The sequence below is a fragment of the Mobula birostris genome, chromosome 1 (assembly GCF_030028105.1).
Source record: "Mobula birostris isolate sMobBir1 chromosome 1, sMobBir1.hap1, whole genome shotgun sequence".
NCBI lineage: Eukaryota > Metazoa > Chordata > Chondrichthyes > Myliobatiformes > Myliobatidae > Mobula > Mobula birostris.
In genome coordinates this window covers 32,191,109-32,206,033 of record NC_092370.1, presented here as the reverse complement: position 1 = coordinate 32,206,033, position 14,925 = coordinate 32,191,109, and the positions used below count along the sequence as shown (strand labels likewise).

The window sequence follows — 14,925 nt, the reverse complement described above, 5'->3', positions numbered from 1 at the left end:
CCTGAAGACCCACGCTCAATGTTTTAGGAACATCATCCACCCCTCCACACCTGTCAACAGATTTCTGAATGGTCCATGAACCCATGAACGCTACTTCATTATTTTTTGCACAATTTATTTTGTAATTCATAGTCATTTTTAAGTCTTTACCCTGTATTACTGCTGCAAAACAGCACACTCTATGTCATATATGTAGTGATAATAAACCTGGTTCTGATTCTCAACAGCTTGGTAAAGTTTGTTATAGCCGGGAGAGGGGGGTGGTAATGGGGACAAGCTCTCACTACCTATTAAATGCTCCTGATAGTGTGCGCCTCAAATAGCCTCTGACAACCAAGTCCAGCTCCTGGCCTTCACGTGTGGCTTAGCTACTAAGCCCGGTGGAATCATTTCTACTGACAGGAGAAGGGGTAAAGGTGGGTTACAGCGCCTTAAAACCAGTCGCTTCCGGCAGATGGGGCTCATCAACCGTGGGTGGCAGCTCATCTAGGAGAAGGAAAACTCTGATCTCAAACCTCCGCTGCCTTGTGACTGTACCCATTCATGGGGAAGGCTTCGGGAATAAACCCAGAGGGAAAAATCCGAACAAGAGAAAGCCTGCAGATGTCGGAAATCCAAGCAACACATACAAAATGCTGGAGGAACTCAGCAGGCCAGGCAGCATCTATGGAAAAAAGTACAGTTGCCGTTTCAGGCTAAGACCCAAAACATCTCCAATGGTAGTAATGAAAAAAAGCTTGTCCTGGATGATGGGGGTCCTTTAGAGTTATAGAACAGTAAAGCACAAAACCAGGCCCTTTGGCCCATCTAGTCCATGCCGAACCATTTAAACTCCCATAGACCTGCACTTGGACCATAGCCAATAATACCCCCACTATCCATGTGCCTATCAAAACTTCTCTTAAAAGTTGAAATCGAGATTGCATGCACTGGCAGCTCATTCCACACTCTCACAACCTTATAAGAGAAGAAGTTTCCTCTTATGTTCCCCTTAAACGTTTCACCTTTTACCCTTAAACCATGATCTCTAGTTGTAATCCCACCCAACCTCAGTGGAAAAAGCCTGCTTGCACTTACTCAATCTATACCCCTCATAATTTTGTATGCCTCTATCAAATCTCCCTTGAGCCTTCAACTTTCCAAGGAGTAAAGTCTTAACTATTCAATCTTTCCTTATAGCTCAGGTCTTCCTGTCATGGCAACATCCTTGTAAAATTTCCCTGTACCCTTTCAACCTTATTTACATCTTTCCTGTAGCAGACATCCCACCCTGCAAAAACTCATTTCAGGGAAGTAGCACCCCTGCGCCCCACCCCCCGGGTCACCCTCCAAGGGCGAATGTAATACTTTGTTTAGTGATTTTGTCTAATCTGTAAACCAAGTTGGGTATATGCAGAAAATGTGACATTAAAATATGTACTGATATTATATTATATTATCATGGAGTCGTTTTTTAAATTCTATTACAATTTTAAGCAAGTCTACAGGGAGTTTGGCCTCATCACGTAGGACATCAATAGAGTAGCTCCTTAGCAGCTGGCCAGCTAGTTTAAATAACGTTAGCTATGCTAATGAATGAATGACACCTGTTAAACTCACCTCAACATGTCTTTTACAGTCTTAACCCACCATGGGCAAAAGCGAGCATCCTGACTGGTCTCTCTTTGTGCTAAGTAGACCGATCAGGATGCTCGCTCTCGCTCTCCCTCTCAAAAAAATCAGTTTCCAGGATATTGTATATAATTTCCGGGCATCAGGGAGCCACTATCAATATGCGGGAGACCCCGGAACTTCCAGGAGAGGTGGGGTGTCTGCTGCAGGTAGGTTACCAGAATGGCACACAATACTCCAAATTGGGCCTCGCCAACATCTTATACAACTTCAACATAAAATCCCATCTTCTGCGCCCAATACTTTGATTTATGAAGGCCAATGTGCTAAAAGCTAGATGGATGCTGCCTTTTTGAGGCACCGATTTTTGAAGGTGTCCTTGGTGGTGGGGAGGTTTGCACCAATAATGGAGCTGGCCAAGTCTACAACTCTCTGCAGCCTCTTGCGAGACTGAACAACATTCACCTGGACTTGGGCGGGGCAAATATCAACTGGAGCCTCCATACCGAGCTGAGATGCAACCATTTAGTATACTCTCCACTGTACAGTGATAGAAATCTATAAGAGTGTTAGGTGACCGGCATCAGTATTCTGGGACTTAGATATTTTAATTTACCCACAGCAAATAATATTCTTCCATGTAAGATATGACTGCAGTCAGAAAGCAGAGTCTCCTCCCACTGGCTCAAGGTTTACCTGGGCCCTTTGATGACAAAGACCGCCTTGTTGTAAATCCATTCATTCTCACCTCACTTTACTTTTAGAAATTAGTTCCGTTGCCTGTTCCATAGGATTAATGGTCCTATCAGTACTTAAACTGAGTATCGTTGATCAGTTATTGGTTAGTATTGAGTCATATAAAAGTAAGGCACAGAAACAAGCCTTTTGGCCCATCTAGTCCATGCCAAAACATTTAAACTGCCTACTCACATTGACCTGGACTGGGACCATAGCCCGCCATACCCCTACCATCCATGTACTTAACGAAACTTCTCTTAATCATTGAAATCGAAATCATGCCACTCTCTAACGGTCCACTGAGAGAAGAAATTTCCCCTCATGTTCCCGTTAAACTTTTCATCTGTCATCCTTAACACATGACCTCTAGTTGTAGTCCCTCCCAATCTCAGTGGAAAAAGCCTGCTTGCATTTACCCCATCTTTACCCCTCATAATTTTGTATACCTCAATCAAATCTCCTCTCAATCTTCTACATTCCCAGGAATAAAGTACTAACCTTGCTTAATAGCCCAGTCACTAACTTACTTCATCACTCCAGTAGTGTTTGAGAATACAAAGTTAAGGTGGTAGCCAGAATAAACTTCATCTGCTTCTGTGACGAGAGGATAACAGGTCCATTTTCTACTCAGTATTTAAAATTAAACATTTCATTTCGATTTTTCATGTGGGGGGCTTGTGGTGTTGTGCTTGTGCTAAAACAGTCTGACTACTTCGGGAGCAAATTTCTTCAATATCACAGCTGAGGGATTGTTGGGCCCCACAGCTTCTGCTGTATCCAATGCATTCAGCTGTTCCTTGAGGTCACACAGGGTGAATCACATTGACTGAAGGTTGGCATCTGTGTTTGTGTAGCCTTTTGGAGGAGGATAACTCATCCAGTTGCTTTGGATTCAGGTCCTGACCTCCACCGTCAACATTTTGGGGATATGTAACAAGTTTCCATTGAATTAAAGGAGAGTGAGAGTGGATTTCAGCAAGACATTTAAGATCCCGAACAACACAGTACACAAAATCTTGTTGAAGAATCCAGAATTATAGGTCATTGTTTAAAACTAGGGGATTGTTCCTTTAAGAGAGAGCTGAGCTATTTTTTTTTGAATTGTCCTCTGGGTCTTTGGAACTCTCCTCATCAAATGGTAACAGGAGTTTTGTATTTGAGTATTTTTAAAACAGAGGTAAACAATTATTTTATAAGCAAGGGGTTAAACAGTTACCTCGGGCAGGCGGGGCTCGTCTAGGAGAAGGAAAACTCTGATTTTAAACCTCCGCTGCCTTGCGGCCATACCCATCCATAGAAAAGACTTCGGGAGTAAACCCTGAGGAAGAAATCCGGAGCCGCGGTCTCTAAGGCAGTTTGATGTTGTTTACAGCTTCACTCTGGCAACCTCTGCGACGACACTGGCGCCAGCGCTTGCCCTTCCCTTGGACTACGTCAGTGACGTGGAGAGGGGGAACCCACTGCATGCACAATGGCCAGTTCTTCTAAGCTTCCTGCCCAGGCTTGCGGCCTGGAGAGGACATATTCCACCACAGGCGCAAACCCATGATCCCCTGGGATCGATGGCTACCTACTAAACAGTTACCGTGAGTAGAATTGAGGGTACAATCAGATCAGTCACCAATTATGTCCAGCAAACATGTGTACCTGCCCATTTTTCTTATTCTTTCTGCCACTCAGTTTCCTGGTCACTCAGGTGCATTCAGTATTTTAGGTACTTAGGAAAATTCAAGGTAACCAGGTGGAGTTAATATAGAGAAATTGGTTTTGATGCAGTTTTGAGGGGCTAGTTTTATTTCCTAACATGCATGTTTGTTTGATAGTTAAAACAATTGGAATTGTAGGATGTACATGTCAAGATGCAGGATATTTAGATAATGTTTTCAACTATAAATATGGAATGGAAAAATCTGACATACTGTAAATGTCAAACAAAATAGTCAAAACAGGAAAGAAATTTTTGTAGACATAAAGAGTGTACAGTTTTATTTTAATCATTTCCTGTTGACCTTGCACACAGGATAATTTTCACTTTGAGTTAACATAGGAAACTGTCTGTTGTGCACCAGCCAGCCAACGGTTATGCAAATTAATCCAGCAGAAAATAATATCAGGCAGGGTTTACATTGGAAAATCCACACTACCAAATTTGCCTGTTTCCTCAAAGTATAAACAATCCCCGAAGAGTCAAAATCCTGTGCAGTCTTCAAGGAGTGTGAGTAAGGAGGAACCAGCCTTCCTCAATGTCATAAGAAAGTAGGTTGGAAGTAGGAAGAAGCTGAGAAGAAAGTTTGGAAGGGTCGCTTGAAGCAACCTGAACCTGTGACAAAGGATGTTGGGCTGTTCCAGGTCAGTGGGTCCTGGGACCAGATGTCCATGCAAGCAGGAGGCATGAGGGCTGGCGAGTCAGCAATGCTGGACTTCGCAGTCCCATCATTGGCTCATCTGGGGATCAATACTGAAGATCAAAGTCTGAAGGTCGATCGGGAGTCTGAGACTGGAAGCTTGTCCTGGGATTGGGGGGGGGAGGTGCTGTCCATATGTGTGTGTGGGTGAGTGGGAGGGAGGAAAGGGACTTGTTTTGCTGTTGTTATTTTGTTGCTTATTGTTTTCTGTTTTGTTGTGTTCAGTGTTGTTCTGTCAAGCATGGTGGACGTGCTATGTTGGAGCTGGAATGTGTGGTGACATTTGTGGACTGCCCTCAGCACATCCTTAGGTTGTGTTGGTTGTTAACGCAAATTATTAGATTATGAGAACACTCAGTCCTCGTTTATTGTCATTTGGAAATGCATGCATGCATTAAGAAATGATTCAATGTTCTTCCAGAGTGATATCACAGAAAAACAGGACAAACCAAAGACTAACACTGACAGAACCACTTAATTATAACATATAGTTACAGCAGTGCAAAGCAATACCATAATTTGATAAAGAACAGACCATGGGCACGGTAAAAAAAAAGTCTCAAAGTCCCGATTGACTCCCGAGTCCCCGATAGCAGGCGGCAAAGGGAGAAACTCCCTGCCATAAACAACTGCCGATGCATTGGAAGCACCTGACAACAGCCGATACTGAGTCCGTCCGTCCGAAAACTTCGAGCCTCCGACCAGCCCCTCCGATACAGCCTCCCAAGCGCCATCCTCTGCTGAGCGCCTTCGACCTCACCCTGGCCACAAAACAAGCAAAGCTGAGGATTGGGGGCCTTCTCCTCTGGAGATTCTGGATCACACAGTAGCAGCGGCAGCGAAGCGGGCATTTCAGAAATTTCTCCAGATGTTCCTCTGTACTCTCACGTCTGTCTCCATCAAATCAGAATTGTGCATGGTACCTACTCAGACATCCCACCCTGCAAAAACTCATTTCAGGGAGGTAGCACCATCAATTTGCGGGAGAGCTGGAATGTCTGCAATAGAGTAGCTCCTTAGCAGCTGGCCAGCTAGTTTAAATAACGAATGACACCTGTTAAACTCACCTCAACACGTCTTTTACAGTCTTAACCCACCATGAGCAATAGAAAAGTCACTGTTGCAAACAGTGCAGCGAGCAACACTGTCATTATTTTGACCCCTATTAGGCAGGGGTACACTTTAGTGTAGTCTGGGTTGACGTACGTTTTATATAGTTTTTGGAACACTCTGCCATGGCGCGCTTGCGCTCGCGCTCTCTCTCTCTCTCTCTCTCTCTCGTGGTCGCTTGCATGTTTTCAAGTGCTCTCACTTGCTTGTGCTCTTGCTTGCTTTCGCTCTCGCTCTCTCTCATGGTCGCTCTCGCGCTCTTTCTTGCTTTCTCCCGCTCGCTTTCAAAAAAATTGATTCCCGTGATATTGTATATAATTTGCGGGCATCAGGGAGCCACTATTAATATGTGGGAGCCTCCTGGAACTTCCGGGAGAGGTGGGATGTCTGCCTACTTGACAAATAACAGACATCGCCACCGGAGTGGCTGCACACACTGCGTTGCGCCGCTATCTTCTCCTCCTCCAGAATTTCACTGGGTGTCTTGATGTACATGTGACAATTAAATAGATCTGAATGTGATAGGGAAAGGGAATAGGGAAAGGGAATAAGGAAAGGAGGAACAAAGTGTGGAAACCTTCCTTAAATTATAAGAAAGAAATTAGGGAATGCTAAAACAAAATTAAAAGAAATGCTGGAAAGATTCAGCAAACCAATAAAGCTCTGAAGGTAAATTATATTGACCAGTGGAAAAAGCTTTCAAATCCCAGGGGTCAGAAAATTGGTAGCATTGCAGAAATTTCTCCCAGTTAAATACAGGGATTTCTGCAATGCAGGATTTTGTCACAATTTTTCTATAATCTCTGAGTCCATTTTCTCTCCTGATACCTGACTGAACAAAGCAATTTACAAACAGGATTTTTGTGCCATAGTTAATCCATATTGTATCTCAGACAAGTGTACCCACATCATAACACTAATCAACGTAACCTCTGCTACAGCTTGTCTGAAACCTTTATCTATGTCTTTGCTCGCTTATTTGCAAGGTGCACCTCTCTAATTTCACTTATAGTGTTGAGGAGAAAAAAAAATGCACTGCCTGTAACTTAATTTGCACAAATCTCATTCATCCAATCATTCCCTTGCTTGTTGATCCACATTAAATCCTGTTTATGGTTAAGTTTTATGATTTCTTGCTAATTTTATCATAATAACTGTCCAATAAATATAAACTCCACTCCATCCCTCATTTTAACCACTGCAATCTTGAAAGCTGGGCCTTCATTGTCTGGGCTCTGGATTTCCTGTCTTCATCCATTTCTCTCACTCCAGCCTTTTCTCCTTTTAAAAAAAACTTTTAGAATCTAACTTTAAACCAAAGTATTGTAATATCTGCCCTCTTTCATGGCAGCATCAATTTTCTAAACGACCTTGTGGTCTGTGAAGTGCTTTGGGCTATACCATACTTAAGGAAGTTGTTTTAGAACCCATTAGCTCGGCTGGGCTGCATAAAGGTTCAGGTACATTTGTGAACCCTCTGGATCTGATCTGTAGCTTCTGATTTATCACAGAAAATTATCAGGGTTTGGGGGAGGGGGTAACTGGCAGTCGACAAAACATATGAACTCCGAGAATGCGTCCCTTGGAACTAGAAACTGAATGATTTGCGTATTCTCTAGTTATGAAATTTTGGATGAACACCATCGCACCATTGAAACATAGAAAACTAGTCCAATTTTCATTACAGTAATAGCAAATACACCTCCTGACATTCCCATCAATGCTTTCAATCTTCTTCTATTTCCGGCTGTTTAGACGCATCCAGGCGTATTACAGACCGCCGCAGGATGTATAATTAATTATAGAACTTAAAGGAACTCAAATTTTCATGCTTTCAATTTGCAACCCTTCTACAAATTTGGATAGAAGAGGCCGCCACATTGCACCATGGGAGTTGTAGTTTTTCATCTGAGAGGGCGGCATGACGCAAGGTTGTCGGTCGCTTTCCCAGAATCCACGGAAAAACGGTGCAGGCGCGGCGCAGAGGTGAGCAGGGAAGTAATGGCGAATTTCGATCAGGTTGGCACCGAGGAAGTCGGCAGGGATGTGGAGGAGCGGGGCCAGGAGCAGGGCGACGTGTCCCAACCCATCGCTTTAAAATGCGAGAACACTCGCATCAAACTGGTTCTGTACCACTGGTCGCAGTCTTTTTGTTCACAGAAAGTGAGTTGATGCGGAGTGAGTGGATGTTGGAAGGGGATGGGAGAGGAGGGTGTGGCGAGGGTGTGTGGGGCGAGTTGGAGGGGAGGACGGGGCTTGTGGGGATGGATGAGCTGGGAAGGGAGGGCGGGGAGTGGGTGTCCAATGCTGCTGGGCTTTGGAATGGCTGGTTGAATGGAGGCTTGAGATGATGCTGGTTGTGATTGTTTTTGTGTTTGGGCCCTCTGTGACGATCTTTTCACCGGTCCTCAACGCTGTACTTATGTACTGGACGAATTTCCATTGGAGGAATTTTAATTTTGGCGAATCACTGCTTTGGTCCCCTTGCTTAAGAAAGAATATTGTATCATAGGAGTTCTTAGGAGATTCCTAAGTTGAATATGGGCCCAGCAGAGATTGCACTTTCTGAGGAAGCTTCAACAAGCATCACTCCCCACTAACATCTTAACTACATTCTACAGAGGCGTGGTTGCATCACAACCTGGTACTCCAGCTGCAGTGCTGTCGACAAAAAAGCCTTGCAGAGGGTGGTTAGGGAAGCAGAGAAGGTTATTGGGGTCTCCCTACCTTCTGTCCAAGACCTCTTTCAGAGTCAATGCCTCCAGAAGACACGGTACATCATTAAAGACCCCTCACACCCTCTCGATGAACCGTTTGTTCTTCTGCCATCAGGCAAATGTTACAGGAGCATCAAACTAAAAGCACAAGGCTACTAAACAGCTTCCTCCCACAGGTAGTCAGACTGCTAAATAGTTGCTCTACCTGACTCTGCTTTTGGACACTTTTAACTCGCACTGGACACTTATAACTGATTTTAACTGACGTGGCTGTTGTGTTTTACTATTTATTGTTATGTTTATTATTTAGTGTTGCGTTTGTTATGTTGCACTGCTCCTGGAAAATGTGCTGTTATCACATCTTTGATAACTGGAGTCAGTTATCAAAGATGTGATAACAGCACAATTGGAAAGTGGTGAAATCATCGGACAAAGTCAGCATGGATTTCTGAAAGGAAAATCATGTCTGACGAATCTCATAGAATTTTTTGAGGATGTAACTAGTAGTGTGGATAGGGGAGAACCAGTGGATGTGGTATATTTGGATTTTCAAAAGGCTTTTGACAAGGTCCCACACAGGAGATTAGTGTGCAAACTTAAAGCACATGGTATTGGGGGTAAGGTACTGATGTGGATGGAGAATTGCTTAGCAGACAGGAAGCAAAGAGTGGGAATTAACGGGACCTTTTCAGAATGGCAGGCGGTGACTAGTGGGGTACCGCAAGGCTCAGTGCTGGGACCCCAGTTGTTTACAATATATATTAATGACTTGGATGAGGGAATTAAATGCAGCATCTCCAAGTTTGCGGATGACACGAAGCTGGGTGGCAGTGTTAGCTGTGAGGAGGATGCTAAGAGGATGCAGGGTGACTTGGATAGGTTGGGTGAGTGGGCAAATTCATGGCAGATGCAATTTAATGTGGATAAATGTGAAGTTATCCACTTTGGTGGCAAAAATAGGAAAACAGATTATTATCTGAATGGTGGCCGATTAGGGAGGTGCAACGAGACCTGGGTGTCATTATACACCAGTCATTGAAAGTGGTCATGCAGGTACAGCAGGCGGTGAAAAAGGCGAATGGTATGCTGGCATTTATAGCGAGAAGATTCGAGTACAGGAGCAGGGAGGTACTACTGCAGTTGTACAAGGCCTTGGTGAGACCACACCTGGAGTATTGTGTGAGTTTTGGTCCCCTAATCTGAGGAAAGACATCCTTGCCATAGAGGGAGTACAAAGAAGGTTCACCAGATTGATTACTGGGATGGCAGGACTTTCATATGAAGAAAGACTGGATGAACTGGGCTTGTGCTCGTTGGAATTTAGAAGATTGAGGGAGGATCTGATTGAAACGTATAAAATCCTAAAGGGATTGGACAGGCTAGATGCAGGAAGATTGTTCCCGATGTTGGGGAAGTCCAGAACGAGGGGCCACAGTTTGAGGATAGAGGGGAAGCCTTTTAGGACCGAGATTAGGAAAAACTTCTTCACACAGAGAGTGGTGAATCTGTGGAATTCTCTGCCACAGGAAACAGTTGAGGCCAGTTCATTGGCTATATTTAAGAGGAAGTTAGATATGGCCCTTGTGGCTATGGGGATCAGGGGGTATGGAAGGAAGGCTGGGGCGGGGTTCTGAGTTGGATGATCAGCCATGATCATAATAAATGGCGATGCAGGCTCGAAGGGTTGAATGGCCTACTCCTGCATCTATTTTCTATGTTTCTATGAAACGCTGTCTCATTCTGCCCTGCAGAACTGAGTACGGTTAGAATGACAATAAAGTTTTTTGAATCTTGAATCTTTGATTTGACCAGAAAAGCTAAACAAAGTTGGGTCTATATTATTCAGAACAAGTGGTGATCTCATTGAAAGACCTTTGATCCCAAAGGGGGGCATGATAGGGTAGATGTCAGGATGTTTTACTAATGGGGGATCTCCAATGTGAGGACATAGTTTTAAGGTAAAGGATTAGCCATTTAAAATGATAAGAGATATAGATTTTTTTTTTTTTTGCAGAGGGATGTGAACCCTTGCAGTTCTGAGAGTTGTAGAGGGTAGATCATTTGAAGTATCTGGAGTTGTGGTTCATGTATTCTTATAAAGTCAGGGGATTTAGGGCTACTGAAGCCAGTGGTAAAGCAGCACGATCATACTGAATTGTGAGGCAGGCTTGAAGGGCCAGGTGGTCAGTCTGACTTTGTGTACACAGTAAAAATTTTGTACAAGAGCTTAAGAGCCTAAGATCATAGGTCCAGAATTAGCCATTTGGCCCATCGAGTCCGCTGTTTGATCTGAAGCTGGTCTACTTGAACAGATGCTGGTGACCTTTTACCGCTGCACCATAGAGAGCATCTTAACACACTGCATCTCTGTGTGGTATCTCAGTTGTACAGCAGCTGATAGGGAAGCACTTAAGCGGGTCGTTTCTAGCGCACAGAAGATCATTGGGACACAGCTCCCAGCCCTGGAGGACACCTACAGCTCACGCTGCCTAAGGAAAGCTACAAGCATCTGTAAGGACAATACACACCCATGCAATCATCTGTTTGAACTTCTTCCATCTGGCAGACGTTATAAGATTTTCTATGCCCACACTTCTAGACTGAAAAATAGCTTTTCCCCAGAGCTATAATTGCTCCGAACCAATCGATCAAGCATCATCCATAATTTGTTATATTGCTACTTTAATACTGGTTTTATGGCTGTCATGCACCTGAGTTGCACTTTTGTACTGCTGGACATTGCTTGTACTGGCTGGTTACTTGATTTTATTTATTGTTTATTTATTTTGTTGTTTTATGGCATTGAATACCAGAGTTGCAAACTCATTTTTGCTGTATTCGTGCATGACAAATTGTACTATGCAATGACAATAAAGATATTTCATTTCATTTCATCATGGCCAATTTATTTTTCCTCTCAAACCCATTCTCCTCCAAGAGGACCACAGCCTTGTTGTGGGGTTTGGAAGCTTGCATGTCTCAATGACCCGGAGAGCTATGTGAGCTGGAGTCAGAGCCTTGTGCTTTGACTCTTGGTAGGGTCACCCATGCCAATCAGGTCAAAGGGTAGGGACCAGACTAAGAGTGGTCCACTGGTCCTCCAGGTTTGGGAGTTCAGCTCAGGGCTAATAACTCTGACTGGTAAAACAAAATTGTATGGAAACAACAGAAACTCCCCTAAACTCCAGTGGTGTAACTGGCAGTAACTAACTAACTACTCATTCTCCTGTTATTTCTCCGTAACTTTTGACACCCTTACTAATCTAGAATTAAATATACCCAATGTCTTGGCCTCCATGGCATTGGCTGTCTGTGGCCCACATCCTCTGGCTAAAGGAATTTCTTCACGTCTTTGTTCTAAAGGAATGCGCTTCTATTCTATAGCTGTGCCCTCTCTCACTATTGGAAATATTTGTTTCATGTCCCTTCTATCCATTATTACAATGTTTTGTAGGTTTCAATGAGATCTCCCTCCTGCCCCTCATTCTTCTAAACTCCAGCAAGTACAGGCTCAGAGCTAACATATGCTTCTCATTCATTAACTGTTTCGTTCCTGGGACCAGATTTCCTCTGGCCCCTCTCTAATGCCAACACGTCCTTCTGTAGGTGTGGGGTGCAAATCTGCTCACAATACTCCAATATGGTCTAACCAATGCCTTATAAAGCCTCAGCTTCACATCCTTCATTTATATTTTAATCCTTTAGAAATGAATGCTAGCACTGCATTTGTTTTCTTTACTGCTGAGTCAACCTTTTGGGGAATGCTGCACAAGGATTCCTTCCCTTTGTACTTCTGATTTCTGAACTCGCTTCCTGATTTCATAAAAATATTCTACACCTTTATTCTTTCTATCAAAATGCGTGCCCATACACTTCCCAACACTATTCCATCTGCAGCTACTTTGTCCATTCCCCTAATCGGTCCAAGACTCTGCTTCCTCAACACTATCTGCCCCTCCACCTATCTTGATATCATCCACAATCGTGTCTGCAGAACTATCAATTCTGTAATGCGGGTCATTAACGTACAACGTGAAAAGTAGCGGACCAAACAGAGACCCCCGCAAAACATGACTAGTTACCAGAAGCCAACCGGAAAAGGCCCCCTTCATTCCCACTCTTTGCCATCCTGGCTGATGGAGTGTCTTAAATCAAATAAGTGGTACATTTGCAGTTTGGCATATGCAGTTAAATTATTAAATAGTTTAAATGAAGGTGTATATTTTAAAAGGGTTTTTATTCTCTAGGCATCAGCTATCTTCTGTCTGGTTTGGAACTCATTGAGGATTGTGCTTTCATTGCACGATTTTCAGTGACTTGTATGTAGTTCTTGTGGTTACCCTCAGAAGCTTTGGTCACCAGAGAGGAGAGTGGACTCATTCCTTTGAATTGTGTGGCACAATCATGATGTCAAGTTGGATACTTTTGTGCAGGTCAAGCAGCTGGAGGCAGGGAAACACACAGAATGCTGGAGGAGCTCGGTAGATCACGCAGCATCCGTGGAAAGGAATAAACAGTTAGTGTTTTGGGCTGAGGCTCTTCATCAGGACTGGAAAGGAAAAGGGAAGAAGCCAGAATAAGGAGGTGTGGAGAAGGGAAGGAGTATAAGCTGGTAGGTGAAACCAGGTGAGGGGATGGTGGGTGGGTGGGGGAGGGGGGATGTTGTGAGAAGCTGGGAGAAGGAGGGAAATGGCTGCAGAACAGGTGTTCCTAACCTTTTTTGCCATGGAGCCTTGCCGTTAACCTAGGGTCCGTGGATCCCAGGTTGAGAACCCCTGCTGTAGAGGGGAATCTCATAGGAGGGAACAGTGGACCATGGGGGGGGGGGGCGGGTGTGAAAGGGAAAGGGGGGCCAACAGAGGGAGCTGATGGGTGGGTGAAGAGGGGAGAGAGAGATTAAGAGGGGAGCCAGAATGGGGAAATAGGAAACAGAGAAGGGGGAGGGGGGAGAAATTACCAAAAATTAGAGAACTTTATGATTCGTCTACCCAGATGGGATATGAGGTGTTGGTACTTCAACCTGAGGGTGGTGTCATTATGACAGCAGAGGAGTCAATGGACAGACAAGTCAGAATGGGAGGTCAAATTGAAATCGATGGCTACCTGGAAATCCTGCCCACATCCGAATTCTATTCATCGACTACAGCTTGGTGTTCTATACAATCGTTCCTTACAAGCTGGTGGGTAAACTGTTCTTGTTGGGTATCAACACCTCTTTATATAACTGGGTCTTGGGTTTCTTGACAGAGAGACCTCAGACAGTCTGTGTTGGCAGCAACCTCATTAACTCCATGTTGAGCCCTGGCACCCTCCAGGGCTGTATGTTCAGCCGCTGTTGATCACACTGCTGATGCACGACTGTACTGCTAGATCCAGCTCCAGCCACGTAATATTGTTCACTGATGACATGACAGTGGTTGGCCTCATCATCAACTAGTCTGCATATAGAGAGGAGACAGATTGACTAGTGGACTGGTGCAAACACAACAACTTAAGTCTCAACATGGACAAGACTGAAGAAATGATTGTGGACTTCAGGAAGGTGCAGGCTGACCACGCCCTGTGCACATCAACAGCTCCACAGTGGAAAGAGTCAGGAGCACCAAGTTTCTTAGAATGCACATCATGGATGATCTCACCTGGTCCCTCAATGCCACCTCTTGAGTCAGGAAAGCACAGCAGTACCTCCACCTCGTAAGGAGTTTGAGGCAAGCGAGGCTCCCTGCCCCCACTCTAACCAAATTTTACCAGGGCACCATCAAGAGTGTCCTGACCAACTGTATCACATCTGGTATGGGAATTGCAAAACATCTGAGCACTAGACACCACCACGGATTGCAGGGACTGAAAGGATTATCAAGCACATAACAAACATGTGCAACACCCTGGTTCACACTTTTACTGCTATGCTGTAGTTATTTCATTTTAGCAGTCTGTTCTGCTTTCAGCCTGTTTGGGTTATTGTTGAAGATAAGGGATGCTGAGGAATGTGTGTCATCCGATTAGGATGCTGGAACTGGGAAAAGGTTCAAGAAAACACTGGGGGGGGCGTTGGGAAGTTGTGGGGGACACTAAGGTTGGTCTTCGTTTTTTTTTTGTGTTCGGCGGGAGATGAAGAGAGAAAATGCTGGAGAGAACTGGTCGTAGGATTCGACCTGGTGGGGACTGTGGTTCGATGGAGCAAGGTGCCAGGGTCTACTGAGGATCAGTGAAAATATATGACTTTTGGAAGAGTTGAACTCCGACTTGTGCACATTTGACTGTTTAATTATAATGGGCCCTTTTTTTTCCTTTCTTTACTAACCCTTTAGTTAAGATTCATAAATATTCCTTTAATTGTATGC

General features: G+C 44.2%; 1 protein-coding gene across 5 annotated transcripts in view; it reads left to right on the top strand.

Moving 5' to 3' along the window:
- The window catches only part of gdap1 (ganglioside induced differentiation associated protein 1), a 90,156-nt gene that overhangs the window by 38,063 nt on the left and 37,168 nt on the right, over positions 1-14,925 (top strand). Inside the window, exons 1-2 of one of the 5 annotated variants that reach the window (XM_072253545.1) lie at positions 7,943-8,027; positions 13,015-13,193. The exons of 2 other annotated variants lie outside the window; for them this stretch is intronic. Coding sequence is in view for 1 of the 3 variants with exons in the window: in XM_072253520.1 (XP_072109621.1) it covers positions 7,866-8,027 (162 nt within the window). In the remaining 2 variants the exon portion in view is untranslated. Of the gene's footprint in view, positions 1-7,792; positions 8,028-13,014; positions 13,194-14,925 lie in introns of those variants that run through there. 2 more of the 5 variants (XM_072253551.1, XM_072253520.1) reach the window with 2 other exon arrangements.